This window comes from Clarias gariepinus, chromosome 14 (assembly GCF_024256425.1).
Source record: "Clarias gariepinus isolate MV-2021 ecotype Netherlands chromosome 14, CGAR_prim_01v2, whole genome shotgun sequence".
NCBI lineage: Eukaryota > Metazoa > Chordata > Actinopteri > Siluriformes > Clariidae > Clarias > Clarias gariepinus.
In genome coordinates, this window is record NC_071113.1 from 28,688,794 (window position 1) to 28,711,856 (window position 23,063).

Genomic DNA, 23,063 nt, shown 5'->3' on the forward strand with positions numbered 1-23,063 from the left:
GCTGTATGCTGTATATGGTCATGTGCTGGTACGATTGCGTTTAATCTTGTTTTATTTTAGGATAAGACAGATTACTGAGTTTTGGCTATATGCAGCTATTTTTAAAATTTAAAAAAAAGAAAAACCTTCATCATTTGTCATACTAGAACGCTACAAGTCTAATTACGCTAAGTTTTTTTTAAATCTAAGATATTAAATCTTTAATATCATGATCAAAACAACTTGTGAGTAAAATGTATGCGCCAGAAACAACGTGTTCCCCTCAACTTTTTCTTCATGTCTTCTTCAGGTCTGCCAGACGAGTCGGGTCGTGCCCAGATACTGAACATCCACACAGCCAAAATGAGGCAGTCCAACAAGTTAGCAAGTGACGTTGACATTGAGGAGCTGGCCAACATGACCCAGAACTTCACTGGGGCAGACTTAGCAGGACTTGTCCGAGCGGCACAGTCCCGTGCTTCAAGCCGTGTCATCAAGGTGTGAACCTCTTCATCATCACTTTAAGCTCAACAGGAAGAGCTGTAGAACAGTGATCATTTCCTCTTCCTCTCTCAGTCTTCTGGACTCTGACTGAGTAGTCAGAAGGTGTTGATAGGTTTTCTATTACAACATCTCCAGCAGTAGTGTCACCACAAATCACAGGCTTGCACTGATGCCTTGTTGTTTCTATAGTAACAGCACATGCATGTTTATTTGTTGTATGCATTTATGGAAGGAGTCTCCAGAGTCAGATTTGAAGCTGTAACTTGCAGTTTTTTTTTGCGGAATCATCAGAAAAGAGTAGTTTGATAAGGAGGCCAATATTTATAGCTGCCATAATGCAAAAGAAAACAGCAACCAAGTTGTTTTTTCTGTAAAATTAATTGTAACTTTAAATGGATAAGAAGTCTAAAGTTGCTCTTTGTTGTGGTATAAGAGGAGTAAAAGGGAATATTTTTAACTCGGAATCATCACACAATCCCATTGTTGATTATTTTCCGGTGCGAGCATAAATTATAACTCATTATTTATGATATGCCTATTAAAACCTACAGTCATATACGACTAATGATGACGATGCTGATCTTAAGGTTTCATTTACCCTAGTAAAAAAAAATATATACTAAGTATATTAAATCCTAGCATGCCAAAGCATACTTAAATGTACTTGCAGCCAGACTAATGACTAGTATACTTGAAGTTTGCTATTTTGAAACAACTAATTTTGTACTAAGTGTATTTAAGTTGTAATTAAATTGTACAAAAGAACAATTTTAAGTGTATTAAGTATACTTTTGTGTGCTAAAGTGGAACAACTTTAAGTATACTTAGTACACTTAAAGTAAATGCCTGTGTGTGTACTAAGGTACATACCTGACAGTAATTAATACAATTTAAGTGTATATTTAATATATTATAAGTACATTACAGCAATTTTTACTGCGTTACAAATACATAATTAATATACTATGAGTATATTCTTATTACAGCAGTAGCTGTTATACTTCTGTTATACTGTGAGTTCAACAGATTTAATTTGCACAAGGTTACAAAAAACAGTCCTAAAGTTTATTTGTATTTAACAAACACACAAACTAAAATTTAAACTGTAGTCTGAACACAGACAGGCATTAGTATTAGAGTATACAGGTACAGTATTAGTTTAAACCTGGTGTGTTGATTGTGTTACACAGAGACTGAAAACAGGCCGAGAGCTACGGAGCCATTATACCACAAGCAAAGTACATGAGATTTAGCAACAACACATTAGACAATACATTCTATAGTTTAAAGTATGTACTTAATTACCTAACAAAACTAGAAGTTGAGGACTGGGGAGCCAATCAGAGAGCGGACTTTCCGAATCTGCCTGCCTACAATCTCTGATTGGCTGGTGGGGCGCCGATTCTAGTCTATGGTTGGCTGGAATAGATACAGAGATATCACACTGCTGCAGTGTCACTTTATTCTGTGAGCGCACTGAAGAGTGAGAGAGTGCAAACATAAATTATCTTGAACAGGAAAAAATGATTTTCAGCGCACAAAAACGAGTTTAACGTCGCGCGCGTGTGACAGATTTAGTGTGCAGAAACGAGTCTAAAAGAACGAGAGAGTAGTGCACTAAATATAAGTACATTTAAATTTAACTGATAATATACTGAGACTACCGAATATTAAAAATTGTATTTTAATTTATACTTTCTGTACATTTGTACAATGATTATTTTGATCATATTTTTTAAAAATATACCAAAAATACATTGAAAAACAAGTTTAAATAAGTATACCTTGGAAATTCGACCAACCTTTCACTTAAAGTATATTTTCCAATAATATATTTTTAAAAAGTGTACTATAATACAATTATTTTTAAGTATATTTAAATTTTAATTCCAAAATTTGCATAATGTTAGTATACTTTTTATATATTAACTGATGGTACAATTTTTTGTTAGTATATTTGCAATGTACTATAGAGGATTTCAATATATTTGTAATACAGTAAAGTGCATTTTTTTTCACTGGGGTACTTACTGTAGGTGTGGGGAGTGTCTCTGACACAGGATGTTGCACGCATACAGTTATAATGTGTGTGTGCATGTGTGTGTAAAAGTGAGGGAGAGAGGGGGACATGGCCCATACACACCTGAGTAAAATTTGATGGTGATGAAACATATTGACAGGAGCTGGGTATGGAGCTGAGTAAGGTGAAGAGATGTGACTCGCGTCCTCATTGACCTCGCTCCCTCATTGACCTGTCTTTTTCATTACAGGGATGAGTAATGTGTGAGTGTGTGTGTATGTGTGTGTTTAGTTCAGTAATAACCAGGTGGGGGGGACACTAAAAAGCTCCAGTCGCTGCAGGTCACCCGAAGTGACTTCTTTGAGGCGTTGAAAAAGGACATCAAACCTGTAAGTTGACACTCAACTACAGCACTTTCACTGACAGTGACTATTTTATTGTATTTTAGAGTATGCTTATATTTGATTACTTTTATTATTCATTATTTATTATTAAAATTTTCATATACAAAACATTTTATCTGGAAAAGGCATATAGTATACTACACATAGTGGCTTTCCCGTCGAGGAATTGCCACAGCAGACAATTAAATCCGCACAACAACTCGGCTCAGGTGTCGGATGCCCTCACTCATGCAACCGTCCCATTTTCTCCGGGCTTAGGACCGGCACTGCATGATGCAGTGGTTGGGGTTTAGGCATTGGGTGGAAATTAAACCCTGGCCTTTCTCATGGCAGGCAAGAAACCTGGCGAGAATACCACTGATATCGAGCCTAAGTGACCTCCTTCAGGGCCACCTTACAGACCGCACTGCCAGCTAAAATTGTAGAGGACACACAGTTCTGCTACTTTTTTTTTTGCTACTAATGTTAATACCATTATTTAAATAAGAATTATAAGAAAAACTATTATTATTATTATTTTTTATAGTATTATTAACATTATTTGGCATACTTTCACAAAGTCACAGATCAGGGTAAGAAACATTTAATTGTGTTTTTAAGGAAGACTGTACTGGAAAGTCGACTTTAATGAACAAAGAAGCTGAGGAGAGTGAGATGCAACTTACAGGATTCCAACCAAAGGTGCAGAGTGGTACTATGAGGGAACATGTAGAGAAACTAGAGTGTGTGGAAGTGCAGGATAAAAGCTGATGTAGAGTTTGAGACATAGACCAAGACAAGATGAGGGAATGAAGGATTTAATGTTTTTTGTATTTAATTTTTTTTAGATAGACTGGACTGAAAAGGAGGATCTAAAAGACTGGGAAGATGATGAAGAATGCGACCTGCTGGTGGAGGACCTTATTCAGTGCCCACCGATTTTAAACAAGGAAGAAGCAGAAGAAGTAGAAGTAGGAGAAGAACAAGTAGTAGTAGAAGAAGAATCAGTAGAAGAAGAAGAAGAAGAAGAAGGAGAAAAAGAAGGAGAAAAAGAAGGAATAGAAGAAGGAGAAGCAATAGAAGGAGAAGAATGTGTGATTTGTTTTTAAGAGCTACTGGACTAAAAAAGAATGTATGTGGGAAATTAAGACCAGAAGGTGGGGGTAATGCAACATAGTGGATGCCAAATGCTGGTGAGCACCAAGAAGAAGACAAGACAAGAGTCATTATTAACTTATGATGCAATAATGACAGTTGTATCTTTTTATTTAAATGTTTTATGCTTAATTTGTGAATAGATATGATACTTCTTAAATGCGATAATGAAGAGAATGAAAGAAACGGAGGGAAAAGTAAACAGTAAAAAGTGATATGTGGCTGTAATGCAACTTACTGGATGGCAACCGCTGTTAATCAATAGAGAAGACACGCACACACACCTTTGACACCAATCAGAAGGAATACTCCAGCAACATCCTGAACTAAATGTTCCAGAGCAACTTACATTTTTATCTCATTATACATCTGAGCAGTTGAGGGTTAAGGGCCTTGCTCAAGGGCCCAACAGTAGCAACTTAGTGGTTGTGGGGTTTGAACCTGGGATCTTTCAAACCATAGTCCAATGCCCTAACCACTGAGCTACGCATGGCCCAGCTACCCATGAATGGCATCATAAAGTGGAGTAACAGCATTTCAGAAATCCGGAGAGCTGCAGCAGACACAAAACCACGAACACCAGTAACAGTGCTGCTTGAGGGTGTGTCATATCCTGTCATGTTTGTAGCAGATTTATTAACTGAAATGAATGAAACGAAATGACCATTGTCAGGACGTGCTACTGCATCAGCAGGCCTTGAAGTCATTCAGCAGTGTTATTATAAGAATGAAATGCAGTAGTTTGTTATGATCATCATAATTCCCTTAAATAAATAATGAAAACGTTTTAACAAATCAAATTTTTACATCCCAGCACGGCGTTGCGCTGTACCACCGCCGGCAAAACCTTATGAAATACAAGTGAAACCAGTGAATTTTCAATTACAGTACTAAAATTACAATACAAGTTTGGAATTTAAATGAAATATAGCCGTTTCTCATTTCTATCGAATTAAAGTAAATAACACAGCCTTTAGATTATTATATCATGTGTATCACTAGCATAGCCAGAAAATCAGAAAAAGTGGGTGTGCCACAGTTAGTCAGATTAATGTGTAAAAACTGTATAATTTTATAAGACTCTTTAAGCGCACTCACAATGATGACAAAACGTTATGATTTTGTAAAATAATGAAAGCAAACAGGGTGCGCTATTCTGTATGGTTTTCAGGGGAACTTGAGCGTGTCAGAAAATTAACCGAAACTGTGTATACTTGCCTCACAGACATGAAAAATATATACTTATAGAAAGTGAAATGTCTGCTTTCACATAGACTAATAGAAAACTAATTTTATGTGAATTACAGGCGCATCCACTGCTGCGGGGATGACGATGACATGATTACCCTTATCACTACAACTGAAACCGAAGAAATTACTAATTTATTAATGAATTATTCAAATGGTCAGAGTCAGTCTCCTTGCTGTTTTTCCCTGACGCATTCATAATTATTAGTCTACTTCTGCCATTGTGCTCTACACTTCCAGACAGGTTAGAATGGGTGAAAAAGAGTAGCAGGAGTGATCTATGACACAAAGGTATCGGCAGGAAAAAGAGGGGAAAGTTTACAGGATGGTAGAGAGACCAGCGGTGTTGTATGGTTTAGAGACGTTTTCACTGACAAAAAGAAGCAGTAGCAGAGCTGGAGGTGTCAGAGCTGAAGATTCTGCGATTTGCTTTGGGAGTGTCATGAATGGACAGGATTAAGAATGAGTATATTAGAGGGACAGTGCAGATAGGATGGTTTGAGGAAAAGTTAGAAAGGCCAGCTTAAGATGGCAGAGGAAGGATAGATTGGGAGTAGAATGTTAGAGATAGAGCTGTCAGGCAAAAGGGGGAAAAAAGGCCCAAGAGAAGGTTTAGGAATGTTATGAGGGAGAACATGTTGGAGTGACAAGGGAAAATGTGGTAGACAGAGTTAGATGAAGACGAATTGGGGCTACCCCTAACGGGTGCAGAAGAATAAAGAAAAAGATTGTAAGAGTGTTAGAAAAACTTGTTTTATTGACATGAATCTATTAGGTCTGAGAGTAGTTTTGAGGAGCTAGGAGCAAGTCTCTGCCTTAAGCATAAACCAGTCAGTCGTACATACGACACACTTCACTGCTGTAACACTGTCCTTGTACATATCTTGAACCACCTTTACATAGTTCTCTTTCACTCCTGACTTCCTCATGCAATACCACAGTTCATCTCCGGGCACCCTGTCAAATGCTTTCTCCAGATCTTAAGAAAACAATGCAATGTTTTCTGACCTTTTCTATACTTCTATTCATCAGCTTTCACAAATCAAACATGGCATTTGTAGTGCTCCAAATACCTCATCTAGTGCAAATATTAATAAAATTTAAAATTGCAGTTCTACAGCACTGCTCTTTTGCTTAGTTTAATTTATCAGCTCACGTTTTTTAAACAAAATCTGTCTCTCAACACAGAAAGCACAGCAGGTTCAATTCACATCCGGCAGTCTCGTCCATTCAGAGTCAAATCTTTCTCACTGAAGTCAGAGCTGCTACGGTCAGACAAGAAAGGTATGTGTGTCTGTTAAAATCTTTGAGTGTGTATGACAGTGATTAAATAAATCAATAAAAAAACTGTTGTACCTTATGCATTTAAAGCACAACACAACCAAAATACAAAATCCAATGTTACCATTGCAATCTCAATCAACTATTAAACAAATAACATCTGCTCTATTCCATTGAGAGACAAAACAAGGGTTCAATAATTACAAGCTAGTTAGTAATTGGCAATATAGCAGCATGTGAGTGTGTGTATCCATGCATTTCCATATAAAGGTACACTCTACTAAATTAATGCAAATTTAGAGTAACAGAAAAGAACACCAGCGGGAGGCTTTGAAGAAACATCTGTGCAACCATATCAATTTGAACCTGAGTCGGACCAGGAACAAGATGACGCCCCCGAAGTAGTTTACGGCTTGGACAGGACGTATCTGAATGGTTAGTTTACTTAATGTCACTTTGATTTATCTTTGTATATAATGGCAGAGTAAGTAGCGTACTGAGAGATACGAACGCGATGTGTTTACTGAGGTATACAGTAGTTGATTGACAGCTTTTTCCATATGTTACAGTTAATGGTCATGAACACATTTTTTTTCTCAGTAATTGTTGGCTTGTGAGTTATGCGTGTTAACTATGTAGTGCTACTTAAACAGTAATATTGACCGTAGGTCATGGCAAGAATAATGTGTCTAGCAGGGACACCAAAGAATTTGTTGTAATGTCAGTTTGCAACCAGACAATCAGCTTAATGCATTGTTTATTCTAAACATGCAATTAGGAATTATATAGAGACGGATGTACATAGAGAAGACTACATAACCATGTTCTATGAGAGTGTAAGGTAACCTACACTCCGCATTCATCGTAATTATTAGAAAGGGCGATCTGCAAAGATTCATAGAAAAAGAAATTACACTCACCAAGCCTGGTAAAGATGAAGCAGGAACACGAAGCGTTGGTACAGATCCATTTTTCAGAAGCAGCTTCCTAGCAAAACCTTCTTTATATTGACCCTCATTTAAAAAGCAGTCTGGTGAAAAATTATTAGCGCAAACATTCGCCTTGCATCCCCGCCGCCGAAGAGGAAACGGCCGCAGAGAGGTTCGCGTTAAGGACCCAGGTCATTCCTCATAGTAGGAGGTTTGCAGTCTGCTTGTGTTGTAGCCAAGAACAACTAAACCAGCTGTCGTGAATTAAAACGTAAGAAGGTCCGGTCAATAAACTTTTCTTGAAGCTTAGGTAATTGTAAGTCTATAAAAAATAACTCACTCGCTCATCAACTATACCATTTTTTCCTGAATACAGCATCGCGGGGGGCCTGGAGCCTATCCCAGAAGATTTAGGTGGGGTACACGCTGGACAGGGTGCCAATTTATTGCAGAACACACACTCACACATGACACACACACTACAGACAATTTTGGAACACCAATTAGCCTAACTTGCATGTCTTTGGACGGTGGGAGGAAACCAAAGTACCTGAAGAAAAAAACATGAGGAGAACATGCAAACTCCCCACAGACCCGAAGCAGAAATCAAACCCAGACCCTGGAACTGCAAGGCGACAGTGCCTTGCAATTGTAATTTTTGCATATCCCAGTTAGGAATATGGGGTTAGAGCGCAGAGTCAGGACCCCTGGAGCAGATAGGGTTAAGGGCCTTGCTCAATAGCCTAACAGTGGCAACTTGGCAGTACTGGGGCTCGAACTCCTGACCTTCTGATTGGAAATCCAGAAACCTACAGCACTTCAACTTGTAAACTGCAGTCTGACTGCCGCTAAACAACACTACGAATAACTCCTATCAAAACTAATCTAATATCAGCAACAGACTTAAGCACTACGATTATGCTGAGGTTTGAACTGCCAGGGAGGAGGTCTAGAAGAAGACCAAAGAGAAGATTTATGGATGCAGTGAGAGAGGACATAAAGTTATTTGGTGTGAGAGAAGAGGATGCAGAGGATAGGGTTAGATGGAGGCAGATGATTCGCTGTGGCAACACAGTTCTCTAAGAAGACTTAAGCACTACGATTAACCGTGATTAAATAAAAATGTTTGGATAAAGAAGTACATCGAGCTGGAAGATTAAATTGTTCAATGTATTGGAATTATAGGAATTTTCATTATTCAGACAAGCAAAGAAGCATGGTGTTAGGAAAGCCATGTCTTGTTACAACACTATATTTAACTCAAGACTTTAGACTCAAGACTTACTAACATTAGAGACTCCTTCTATACACCAACTTCATCACAGAAAACATCATCACATCACTAATTACATGTATTATTTTTAAGCAGTCATGGCACATGGTGGTGTAGTGGTTAGTACTGTTGCCTTGCACTTCCAGGGTCCAGGTTCAACCCTGGAGGTGCAAGGTGACAGAGCAGTGAAAATTTATTTTCGCTTTCCTAAATTTATTTTTTAATATTTGTCACATTTAAATGAGATCATCCAACAAATAATTTAATATAACACAAAAAATAACCCAAGTAAGTAGAAAATAGAGTTTTAAATGATGATTTCATTTATTAACACTTAGGAGTCGACGGACCCGCCGGCGGGCACACTTGCATTTTTTTCTGGTAACCGTGAAAAGAACTTAAAAAAGAAAAAAATCATACTGAGTAAGTCCACATTTATGTGTATATACAGTATCTATATGATGATAATGTAGATTAGTTTATTTTATTGTGTTATCAGCATGCTTATGCTTTTTTTTAAATAGTGCAAATGATCAGCCACCTGTCCCCATAAAAGTTAAACAAGATGCAGGCAATGTCATGAAAAAACACAGACTGATGATGACACGGGTCCACAAACTCCTGGACCACAACTGCCGCCTGTTGACTTGCATTCAACTCTGTGCCATAACACCAATGCTCAGGCTGCCAAAGCAACTGCAAAAGGACGCAAATATAAATGGACAGACGTCAGCATCACTGAGATGTACCACTACATTGGGGTCGTATTTTACCTGGCCATGGTGAAGTTGTCCCTCATCACAGACTACTGGAGACAGAACAGTATTTTTACAGTACCTTTTCCAGTTACTGTTATGTCAAGGGACGGATACCGGATGATATCTTAGAACGTGCACATAAGTCACCCAGATGCAGACAAGGAGAATGACAGGAAGAGAGGCACTTCCGAAAACGATCGTATGTTCAGGGTTAGACCTCTTATGGACACTATCTGTCATGCTTGCAAATCTATCTATCATCCTAGAAGAGATTTAGCTGTGGATGAGAGAATGGTGGCATGCAAAGCACACACAGAAATGACACAGTACATAAGAGCCAAGCCGACTAAGTGGGGATTCAAGTTGTTTGTTCTTGCTGATTCCTGCAAGAGATGTTGGCACTGCTGGTCACAGGTCATGTGCTTCTTGCAAAGCACTGCATGGCAAGCAGCAAAAAACACCTTGGAAATGTCAGGCATGCAATGTTTCCCTGTGTCTTTAGTTAAACAGGAACTGCTTTCAAGACTGACACAGGGATGTGTGACTATACAAACCATACACCCATTTTATCTTGTACTGTTCCTGTTTGCACCATTGGCCGTAAACTGTCTGTTTTTTATTGTTTTTTATTTTGCACTGTTCCTGTTGCAGTTTTTTTGCACAGTTTATATCCTACACTGTTTTTGGTTTGCACCATTTTACCCTTAATGTTATTTTTTGAACTATTCCTGTCATTTTTGCAAGTGAATCCGAAGTTATTCTAAATACACCACTAGGGCTGCAACAACGAATCTATAAAATCGATAAAAATCGATTACTGTAATGAATTTCATAATCAATTTGTTGTGTGTGTGTGTGCGAAATTTTATTATAAAAAAAAAAAAAAAACTTTAGTTGAGCACGGAGCGGAGTGAACACACTCGGTTTCGCGCACTGATGCTAGCAGAGTTCGGCGCCTCATAGAGAGAGCGGAGCAAAAAAATTAATTCGAGCGGAGGTAGAGGAAAGATACATGGCGGAGGCTGAGAAATCCTCTGCCCGGTCCTAGGGCGTGTCTCTTACTGGTATAATCAACATCCATGCACGCGTTTACTGTTTACTATAACACTGTGACCACATGTGTGTGTGTAAAACATATTTTATTTAGTGTCTGTATGCGTGTGTGTACAGCGTGCGTGTAAAGCAAAAGAAAGTCTCATTAGGGAGGTTAAAAAATCCATGTTCTCTCTCGGCTTAAGGCTTAGCCTGCTCTTTGGCTGCTGTGTCTGTGCACGCGTGCGCCCCGAACAGACACACACAGACCCGTCCTACTTTCACCTTCATAGACACACACACACTTCCTCTCTGCTTTACACGGAAACACTGCTCTGTCGCGATTCTATTAATTTTTACTTTACAGGAGTGATTCTGTTAGTGTTTTAAAAAAATTTATTTGGTTTACGAGTATTTTGGAATACGAGCCGCTTCTGGAATGAATTATGCTCGTAATTCAAGGTTCCACTGTATATATTTGACAGATGTAAAGCATACATGTCTATGTTTTTTTGTGTAAGTCCATTTTTATTTTATTATTATTATTATAACAGCTCGAGGAGCAACATGTTTGTGCACTTTCTGAAGATTTTAGTTCTGATTTTAGTTTTAGGTTATAACTTTTTTTTTCTCCAATATACAAACTTGTACATAAATGCTGCTCATATATTATTGTAGCCCAGTTTTTGCTGAATGTTATCAGACTTAAATGTTTATAAGTAACTGAACATAGTAACAGCTATGGACTCAGGGACCAGGATCCGGAGAGCCTGAACAGGGGCACTCATCGATTGAAGGACCACAGAAAACGTTATTGACGGGAGGCTAGCTGCGCTACTGGGCATTCTCGAAGCCGTTTTAAACCTCGCACCTTATTGCCTCCCATAAGCCCACCCATGGTGACAGAGTGACAGGCCACCAGGCTCGATGCTCAGCATACACTGGACCCCGAACCCATTAAAAAGTGTTGTAGGGTCCGGGTTGACTCTCGGGAGTCAGGTTTAGTATAAAGTGTTAAGATAAAAAACCCAATTCTCTCACATAAATTGTCGGTAGGGGCATAGGCCCCGAGAGGATATTAAGTTTTAAGACACTATTTTAAACCATCCTTGAAATGTGCCAGTATGGCATGTTTTATTCCTGTGTGTATGTTTAATTATTCTGCATAACTTAAAAGGTGTAATCAGCACTTACAACCCCCTTTTATTAGATAAAGGAAGGAATGAGTGGGTAAGATACAGTATGTAATGTTTGGTATCAATTTAAAGATGGCTTTATTTAAAGAATGATGGCAGACATCGCTCGTTCTTTTAACATGAATCGTTCAAACATCGGCACGATTCTAAATAAATTTATTGTAATAAACTGTGTATAGCCAATTGTGTCAGTATCCTGGACAATGTTTGTTGGACTTACAAATTGGACTCACTAACAAGCTCCTGGAACCCGTGCTTATTTTGGGGACTGAGTTTGGGGACTCGAGCCCTTTTTGGGGACTGACTGTAATCACATCTTCCATCAGTTGAACTGTAACTGGTCATCAGGAGTAATGATTCGTTTAAATAAACTCTGCGATGTAAATCATGACAGAATTTCATCGTCATCGTTTGTGTTTTGTTTGCAACAAGCTAGCCCAAAACCATACAGTCAGTCTTAATTTAATGAGCGAATAATATTAGTATGTTGATAGACAAAATGTTAACAATGCTATATAAACAATTTGACACAACATGCTGAATTCGAGGGTGAGAAGACCTTCCCCTGTTTATGAGCTAGAGTGGTGTTTTCTGTGCAAAGTCCTTATCTACGGGGTGTTACTCCGTCAGAAAATCAGCAACACCGTTCACAGGTTTAAATGTCCCAAGCAGGACTATGTAGGAGCTTTAAAAACAGCCGGGTTAGTTTAAAAAGATTGCAGTAACGTGCTTGGACACTCTCTTCTCAGTGAGGACATGAGACGCTGTGTCCTGAACAAGCTAAAGCTTGCTAAAAGCATTAGCAGGGCAGCTAGCCGGTGTCACAGATGGAGGAAATGATCCTACAACAAGGGTTAAAAAGAAAAAAAAAGTAATCCCCCACACTTATTATCTCATTTTCTTATTTTTAATTTAATTTAATTTTATTCTTGTTAGAACTCTTATGAGTAAACGAAATCGTTCATGTATTTCCACTCCACACCTGCAGAGGGCAGTGTGACGCTTTAGGGGTTTACCTAGGAGACCTGCAGCTCGAGTTCCGGGTCATATTAAACTGCACTCGAGCCACACACTAACGTGTCTGTCTCCTTATCATACACAGGTAGGGATAAAAACTCTTCTAAAGTGGTTTGTGTGAAATATTCATCATCTTTACTTGGAGGAAATGTTTGGAGAAGATGTGGGAAGGTTTTAGATAACATTATTTGATATTGGTTGAAGTATATGGGGATTGCTATATCCACTCGTGGTTAGCAAAATTAGCCGAATGCTACAAATTAGCTAATATCTAACTAAAGTTGTGTGAAAGGAGCATGTATTGATGGATGCATTTAGAAATCCTTATTAGACTGTATTCTAAACATATTCATGTTTATTGTTTTAGTTGTAAGGTTTTATGTTTGTTATAAATGTCAGTCAAATTAAGTTAATATGGTGTGTATTTTTGGCAGTGATACTATTCTTAAATGCTTGTGTAAACCCTTTAACGTATTAATGCTGGGTTGATGGTTTTAGACAGTAATGATTTGTATGTTAATAAGCTTAAGATTATTAAGTGAGTCCAAAGGAAATCAATTTCATTCTTTATTGTACTGTATGTGCTGTATTCCTCAAATATATTAACAAATGTTAATATAAAGGTAACTGTGATGTAATATGGAAATAGAGTGAAAGACAGTTACATTAATTTAACCGTAGCAATTAGCATCATTCTTGCATTTATACAAGTAGTTATACATACAGTTAAAGAATTATATTACTGTAATATCTCAAAGTATGACCAGTACTACATACTACCGAAGTGTATTTAATCGTATTTGAGTTCTTTTGGTTCATGTACTAATGTCTTTTGTTCACATGGAAAATCTAGTTACATTGCATTGGATGTAGTAATATGAGTATTGATTGAAGTGACACATTTAAATTCAGTGTTATTGATATAATTTTGGTTCTATTCTAGACCACCACGTACAATGTGTCCTCATTGAAACAATAATTAGGGATGCACCGAAATCAAATTCTTGGCCGAAGCCGAACAATAATGAAATGCTTGGCCAAAGGCAGAATACCGAACGCGGTGTTAAGCATTTTTTTTCCATTTATTTTGCCTATTTATATTAACTTTTTATTAAATAGTAAAAATTAGCTTTTTACTATTTTGTGTTGCTTTTCAGAAAAATAAATCAAATAACAAAAATACAATTTCAAAATATTTATTTAACACTGAACATTTTTTTTTACATTCCAGCAGATATTATACAAACAAAGCACAATATAACTTAAAATAAATAAATTAGTAAAATAAAAAAAATATTTTTATTTAGCCATCTTCGAAGCTCCCCTTCTTAAGTAGCCTATGTTAGGGCTATAACTGACTGCTGAAAGAATGTAACTCTGTATGTCTACAACAACAAATGTGCATTAAATAGTGCAAAAAAATGTGGATTCGCTGCTGCTGTTGCCGTAGCCGCCGCCTTTCTCATACTCTACATGATGTTAAATTATAAATTAAACTTAAAGTGCTGTACGTTTTTGCAGACCCCCTCTGGACAATTCAGCAGAACAGTGTCTGCAAACAGCCGTTTTTGCCTCTTTCTCTGGCACTTTAAAGTGCTTCCACACTGCTGACATGTTTGCTGCATAAAGCGCGCGCCTCTCACTCTGCGCGGGTTACTATTTGATCACGTCATTAAAAACGTCATTGTTCGGCAAAATTTATTCGGCCTTTTTACCGAAAGTGCTTTTTTGCCTATTTTCGGCCGAATAATTTCGGTTGCCGAACATTCGGTGCATCCCTAACAATAATTATCTTTGTCATATTAACCTGCACTTGAGCAAAGCAATAACGTGTCTGTCTTCTTATCATACACAGAGTTCTGTGCGTGATTTGGCTTGAGCCGGTCCAGATTCCCCTAGGTCTGAAGCCGGTAACGCAGCAGCACACTGCAACAGCGCAATATGCAAGTTTATAAAAGCATCTAACAGGTAAATTAACAAAGCATGTAACATTTTAAAAACATGCTCTACACGAAGATCTTCCCAAGTCACGGCCCTCTCTTTCCAAAACGTTCCAGAATGTTCCAGAGAAAGCCAGGGTAGTCACAGATGATCGCAGATGGTTATTCCCAGAGGCCCAGGCAAGCCGAGGGGATTATGGGTCGCCCCCCTGTGACGACCCATGCATGTTCGAAACCCACAGGGGTTTCGAACATTCATGTAGTTGAGGTGGCACACAGTTAGTGGGCCTGTCAGATCCCCACGCTCTCACAGGACCTTTCTGTCCTGTGTCTCCCTTTCATCGACCCCTCGCTGAGCTTGCACACACAGGCTCGGCCCAGAGGAACAGAGTCGCTGCTGTTCACAAAAACACCATGCCATAAACAAAACTCTGACAATACACACGCTGGCGTAGGCATAAAGCACAGCGACACTTACTGTGCTATCCCTCAACAGAAGAACACAACAGTGAGAGCTTTCAAGGCCCGGGAAAAATATTTACAGATGTGTTTAGAAATTTTTGCAATCTAAAAATGTGAGTTTCCTCTTTGCAAATGAAAATAAAACTGCACCACTAACTGATTTTAGGATTCATGCATAAAGCAATACTTTTTGTGAACAATCCTATACTGTGAAACCTCGGATTGCGAGTAATGCGGTTTGTGAGTGTTCCAGCAAAGATTTTTAATAAATTTTGACTTGGAAAACAAACAAGTCTTGGTTTAAGAGTACCGAGTATCATGTATTACAAATGCGCTTCTTGTTTTGATCACAACTGAGCCAATGGTTCTTCTCTCATGCGCTGCAGAATCGTGGGTAATCATCTCCCATGCTGGGCCTAGAGCGCGTCTCTTACTGGTTTAATCAACATCTGTGCACGCGTGTACTGTTTACTATAACACTGACATATCTTGCTGAAATTGGTGCTCGTTGCATAATTAAACCGTAAGATTAAACCCAAGACTCTGCTCTTGTAATTTTCGTTGATCTAGTAAACAATACCAGAATAACTTAATTAATTTTCACCTTTCAAATTGTCTGTATATATATATATATATATATATATATATATATGTGTGTGTGTGTGTGTATGCGTGCGTGCGTTTAAGTGGCGTAGTTTTATGTGTCGTAGATTAGTCAAATAAATTCTCGTTTCTTTATAAAGAACTGTTGCCTTGGTCAGTTTTTTTTTTTAAGTCTAAACATTTGCCCAGATCTTAAGTTACCTGGCTCATAATTGCTAAATACTAGATTTTGTGTTATCATCGTTGACCACGTGATAAGCAGAACTGGTAAGATACGCTAAATTGTGATAAACACTGGACGGAGAGTCAATATAGTGTACATTGTAAATACATTATTATTAAAAATAATCAAATTAACTCGAATCGGTAAAGATTCGATACACCTCTGACCCAGAGCTAAACACCACACAACTTGATTTGATCATTGTTTGTAATATTTTATTACTTTTTTATTCTCAAAGCCACTAAATCCCGCAACATGACTTTTTCATCTTTACATCCCTCCATTGTTTTATGCATTTATCTCAGTCTCTCACTTCATCTCTCACTTTAAGCATTTCTCTGTTAGTCTGTATATCTCTGTGTTATCTAGACACCAAGGAAGGAGACATTTCTTTCTCTCTCTCATTCTGTTTCTGTCTGCAGTAAGTCTGACCTTAAGCGCCTCCATTAAATGTACAGATGTGATGTTGGGAATGTGGACAGTTCTAAAGAAGGCCTTTAGAATTCCAATTTCTTGCAGGACATCTTTGCAACTGGTGGTGGCCAAAATTAGGAGTTTATGATCCTACACACAGCGATCAGTATTTAAATACCACATAAATAACCTAAAAGTTTTGTTAATATCTAATAATGGGTAAAATTTTTAACCGATATCTAAGTTAACTAAGTTATCCTCTAAAAGTTTCTGTTTAGAGATAAAGGTTATCTTCTGTTCAGCCAGGGAAGATTAGCATTATGTGCTAATATTTGTGTGTTATCCTCTGTTTTGGCAGCAAAAAATAGCATAATATGCTAATATTTGTGTTATCTGTTTTGGTAGGCAAGATTAGCAGTATGTGCTAATATTTGTTATCCTTTGTTTTGGCAGGGAGGATTAGCCTTACGTGCTAATATTTATGTGCATTTTTTCTCTGTTTCAGCAGGGAAGATTAGCATTAAGTGCTTATAATTGTGTTATCCTCTTCTTTGCCAGGGAAGGTTAACGATAGTTGTGTTTACAAGCCTCTGTTGATCAGAGAAGTTTTAGTGTTTTGATTGTGTGGTAACAAACAAATTTACAATATGTTCAAGAAGAATGCTAGACTGATCCCCACAACTAAAAAGGTGGTCTTGCGACTCCTTCATGGTCTGATAGTGAATTCAAATCACTGTTAGGGTTGCAAATGAACCTAATAGTTACAGAGAAAGTGAGACAAGAACTAACTCAGAAGTATGAGATCCATCTAGACAAGACTTGGTCTGTAGATGAGTGTAAAAAAGTATTAGGAGCATGTATCCGCAAGAAAATTATGAAAGCCATTATCGGCTGCCATAGAGAATTTGGTTTAACACTAAGTACACAACAGTCTCGGCGTATCTCAGAGCTAGAGGAACAGATCCAGGAGCTCTGTGCAACAGTATCTTCTTCGACTAAGAAATTTAACCACAACAAAGCTTGAGCAAGAACTGATGTGGATGAAGTTAGTCAGTCTGATAACTATCCTGACCTACAAGCTTTTATTTAATCCAATGTAGCCATCCAATCAGTAACTGATGTGCCTGTAAATTCATTCAAGGTATGTGGTGTTAGATCTTTGTGTTGGACACACAATTATCCCAGGTCAGTGGGTCATAATAAAAGCGTTTAGAAACAAGCCATTAGAGCCTAAGTGGCATGGACCACTTCAAGTGATGTTGATTACAGCAGCTGCAGTGTTGTGTCAGGGAAGGAAAACCTGGACTCATGTGTGACACTATTGTTTCCTCACCTGCAGGGATAGGATAGGACACTCGGACCAGTGAGGAGCCCAGGGAAGAACCGAATGCAACAGGCATCGGGGGCCAAACCCTGTGGTGAAGACTCCCTCATAGGCCTTCCCCATCCACTAGTCCATCCTTACCTCACTGTTCTTTAGGTGTCAAGGGAATTAAGAAATAGGGAAAGATGGAACAACAATAGCAGACACAGATTAAACAAAGGATACAACCCTAAGGTTTAAAGTCTTTTAGAACAGATACTGCTCTGTCGTATTTTGTTTTCTTTCTTACTCTGGGCAGGTACCACTTGATGCCTGTCCCGAGACTCAAACACACTGACCCTATCACCAACTAAGGAAGCCACAACCTTTAACGGGCAACTAGACCTGTCGCAGAAAATAAAAATATATATACACAATGCAAGGAAATAGCAATTCTGCTGTCGTTTTTCTTACTGGTGTACTATCTATGCGTCTACAGTATCAAGTGTTTTATTCAATTACCATCACTACCAAGCACAACAGAACAAGTGCTATGTGCCTGTAACAATCACAAGAATTAAGTGTCTAAATTTGTGTTTTTTGAGAGTTTAAGAACTCTCGAAGAGGGAACTGTAGGATTACAAATTTATAAAATGTTTAATTTAGCAATGTCTCCTGGTCTCAGCTTCGACAAAGGGAAAAAAATTCTCAACAAAAAAACAAACCTCTTTCTTATTAAAAGTCAGAGTAGACCAGAAAGGTGGGATTGTTTATTAAACTCTTGTGTGTATGACAATGACTAAACCCAGAACAACCCTGTAATATATAATACATTTACATCAGCACAACACACCCACAATACCAGTTCTAATGTCACCATTGCAGTCTGAATCAACCATCAAACAAATAACATCTGCTCTATTCCATTGACAAACAGGGCACAGGGAGTAATATTTACGAGCTATATAGTAATTGGCAATAAAGCAGCATGTGTGTGTATCCATGCATTTCTAAAGGTAAACAGTACTAAATGAAAAAAAATTTAGATTACTAGAAAAGAACACAAGCGTGCTGATGAGAAGTCTGCTGCCCCCTTTCTGTAGTGGTACTACAGAAACAATGCATGTGTACAGTACATGAGTGCACACTCACACTAGGAGGCAACGCAGAATGGAGCTAGAGACATGAGGTCCAGTTTGAATAGGACCTAAGAGCACAGAACACACAAAAATAGTTATACTATAATATAAAAAGGCTTTGGTTCCTCGGTTATTATTGCAGTAAATTCTATCTAAGCAATACCTAAATCGAACGCTATTTTATCCTCGGTATCCTTAAGGAAATCATTATTTTTTATTTTTTATTTTTAAATAAAAGCTGCAAAATTTAGTATAAATCTTTATGGGGTGATTTGACTGATTAACATCAATATATAAAAGCATAGGCACACATGCAAATACAAATGAAGATGCTTTTATCCAATCATGTCGGTGTTGATTGTGATTTGTCTGCTTCTGGGTAATATTTTTGATGGGTGTCCACTTCTAGGCAAAGTTGCCTTCATGTTGAAAGCCCTCTATTTGTAAATTATCTGTCGTACAGTGAATGGATTAGGCTGGAATATTTTGGAGATGGTCTTATAGCCCTCCCCAGACTGATGGGCTGTCCCTACACTTCTCTTCTACCATCTTCATGTTCTCGGATATCTTCTTTGCTCTTGGCATTGTTGATTTGTATGGGACCACAGAGGTTTGGTTTGTTTTTCTCTCTTTTAATTAGTGCAAGCGGAACCCTTTCCCAAGGATGTTTCATTTTATTGGTCTGCTTAAATTATTAATTAAATTAAATAATTTAAATTATTAATTTTTTTAAATTATTTAAAAAAAAAGGTTTCGCCTGAGTCCGATAACTGCTTTTTTTTACTTTATTTTTATAAACTTTAACACAACAACAAACAAACAACACTTCTTTATGGGTGCAAACATAAATATTTTTTCCAAAGTATAACACAAAAAGTATTGCACAAGTCCCACTAAACAAGTATATGCAATTGATAAACATATATCTGACATTTCATACATAAAAACTGGTGATGATAAAAAAAAAAGAAAATCATGGTAAAACAACAGAAACATCTAAACTGCTCGAGGGGTTCACATACTTTCAAGCAGCACTGTATAGGCATCATTGAATATCTACACACACACACACACACACAGAAGAGCAGACCTGTGAGAACTCACATGAGCGGTTTTGATGAGTTCATTATGTCCATTGCTTCGTCTTTACCTTTTTGATGGCGTGGCACATGTCCAGCTCAGGAAACCCCATCATCTCGTCCGTAGAGCAGACTTTGACGAAGGGGAACTGCGACTTCTTTGCAATATTTATTGCAAGTGCAGTCTTACCACTGTCAGGTGGACCTGGAGGAGGTCACTCAGGCATCAGATGTGTATGAAAATGAGTGTGTCTGTGTGTGTATAACATAAGATGACATACCCTCAAGCAGCACCGTTATGAATGGTGTGCGGTCACTGGACTTTATTTGCTGCACCAGCAGCTCTCCAAGGCTCAGGATTTCTTTTATCACACTACTCCAGATTACAATGCCGTTTAACATGTATCTGGAGTAGTCCTCCTGAGAGGTGCCGAATGCCGTATAGAGGGTGTTAGGACATTTTGTTTTTAAGAAGTGTATTTTGATGAGAGATTGACACAGAACTGCGCCACTCGGACGAGTCCCTCCAGCTCCGCCCCGGTAAAATTAGTCGTCATGCTGGCCAGCTCGTCAATGTTGACATCACTAGCCAGCCTTTTAATTTTGCCTGTGTGAATATGCAAGATCTGCGCACGACCTGACTTGTCCGGGAGACCTGAAAAAGACACAAAGGAAAGGAAAAGATAAAGGGGTGAACATAAAACAGTTGTTTTAAGTCAGGTGCTTTAATCACTTACTTTTGCACAAACACTAAGTCCATGTTTCGTGTAGTCTTTGGGCTACTTACACAAGTCCCACTAAACAAGTACATGCAATTAATAAACATATATCTGACATTTCATACATAAAAACTGGTGATGATAAAAAAAAAAAGAAAATCATGGTAAAACAACAGAAACATCTAAACTGCCCGAGGGGTTCACATACTTTCAAGCAGCACTGTATAGGCATCATCGAAAATTTACACACACACTGAAGAACAGACCTGTTAGAACTCACATGATCGGTTTTGATGATGAGTGTTCATTATGTCCAGTGCTTCATCTTTACCTTTTTTATGGCGTGGCACATCTCCAGCTCTGAAAACCCCATCATCTCGTCTGTAGAGCATATTTTGACAAATGGGAACTGCGACTTCATAGCAATATTTACTGCAAGTGCAGTCTTACCACTGTCAGGACGACCTGGAGGAGGTCACACAGGCATCAGATGTGTATGTAAATGAGTGTGTCTGTGTGTGTATAACATAAGATGACATACCCTCAAGCAGCACTGTTATGAGTGGTGTGCGGCTACTGGACTTTATTTGCTGCACCAGCAGCTCTCCAAGGCTGAGGATTTCTTTTACGACACTACTCCAGAATACAATGCCGTTTAATATGTATCTGGAGAAGTCCTCCTGAGAAGTGCCAAATGCCTGCACACAGGATGTGACCAACAAAATCTTACACTTTGGTTTCAGGAGTGGAACTGCACCCAAACATATGACATCTATTTACTGTAGATGACTCTAATTTTTGGTTGTACAGTTGTGTGGACACACGGTGTCACAAATGTCTCCATAAATAGGGGGTGAACTGGAAAAAGTGATTGTATTGTGCAAAATATGGAATAACACAACTGTTAGACCTGTTTTCTTTTACACTTATCTCTAAACAAGCTCTGCAACACCATATGTGGAGTGTGGGTAGGGGGCTGGGGAAATATGATTAATATGATTTTTTTTCTAAAAAAAAGTAAAGATTAATCACAAGGTAATTCAGATAAGTGAATTAAAATACTATTCCATTTAAAATAAACTATTATTAGACTCTAAATACTATTATTAGCATTATATATTTTATTATATATTTTACATATTATTCACCAACAATAAATGTGAAAATGATTTGTTAACTTGAAAAACCTCAATCCAAATTAAAAGGTATTATTATTATTACTACTACTACTACTACTGACAAATAACATTAAAATGTTTATTCAATATTTAAATCTCATTTAAATCTGTGGTTGGCATCCAGGAAGTTGCATTACATATATATTATAGCTACGCATCACTTTTTACTGCTTGCTTGTCTCTGTTTCCTTCCTTTCGTCCAAGATCCTATGCCCATTATTTAATTCCACAAAGGCAGTCCATTTCACAAAAACTGAAAATTTCACATGTGCAAAAGTATGTGAACCCTTGCATTAGTAGCTTGTGGCTTCTCCTTTTGCAGCCATTACTTTAACTAAACGTCTACTGTAGCCACTAACCAGTCTCTCACATCTGCTTATGGGGATATTTGCCCACTCCTTCTTGCAGAACTCAGCCAGTTGAGAGAGGTTGGAGGGACATCTGGCATGTACCAACTTCTTCAGGTCTCGCCACAACATTTCAATTAAGTTAAGCTCCGGACTCTGTCTGGGCCAATCCAGAGTGTGAATCCTCTTTCGCTAAAGACATTTCTTTGTAGTTTTGCTGTAATGCTTTGGGTCATTGTCCTGTTGCATAATCCATTTTTGTCTCAGCTTTAACTCCCTGACTGATGGCAAGAGATTCTGTTCAAGAATGTGTTGATATGCTGAAGAATTCATGATTCTTTGGATATTATGGAGTCGTCCAGGAACGCTTTTTCATGTCCTTGGATATCTCCTTTGCTCTTGGCATTGTTGATTTGTATGGGACCACAGTGGTTTGGTAGGTTTTTCTCTCTTTTAATTAGTGCAGGCAGACCCTTTTCCAAGGATGTTTCATTTCATTGGTCTGCTTAAATTATTAATTAATCACCCAAATGTGTTTCGCCTGAGTCTGTTAACTGCTCGACTTAACCAGTGCAGCTGGGAATTCACTTACTTTTGCACAAACACTAAAGCCCAATCCCAATTCTACCCCTTACCCCTTCCCCTACCCCTCGCCCCTTCCCCTTGTCCCTTAAAACGAAGTGGAAAGGGGAAGGGTTAAAATATTTCCCCTAAGAAATGGGACACCACTACAACACTGTTATACGTCATCATACGTATCCGTTCATTTACATGTACACATACAGTATGGCCGTAAGCAAAACAAACAATGCGTTATCAAAAGCTCGGCAAACTGCCGTGCTACTGAACTTTCATATTTGTTTGTAGCATGTAGTAAAGTG

The 23,063-nt window shown here is 38.1% G+C and overlaps 1 protein-coding gene and 1 long non-coding RNA gene across 2 annotated transcripts; one reads left to right on the forward strand and one right to left on the reverse strand.

Annotated features, from left to right (window-relative positions):
- Positions 1 to 297: 297 nt before the first annotated feature.
- LOC128541474 (uncharacterized) lies at positions 298 to 3,901 on the forward strand. The gene is made up of 3 exons (XR_008365632.1): positions 298 to 477; positions 2,795 to 2,892; positions 3,735 to 3,901. It is a non-coding gene; the product is annotated as an uncharacterized LOC128541474 (long non-coding RNA).
- Positions 3,902 to 20,964: 17,063 nt separating this feature from the next.
- Positions 20,965 to 22,314, reverse strand: LOC128540857 (vesicle-fusing ATPase-like). The gene is made up of 3 exons (XM_053510846.1): positions 22,195 to 22,314; positions 21,199 to 21,355; positions 20,965 to 21,122 (listed from the first exon to the last, which is right to left on the reverse strand). Exons 1-3 carry the CDS (start codon positions 22,312 to 22,314, stop codon positions 20,965 to 20,967), a joined length of 435 nt encoding a protein of 144 aa, XP_053366821.1.
- Between the last annotated feature and the right edge of the window lie 749 nt (positions 22,315 to 23,063).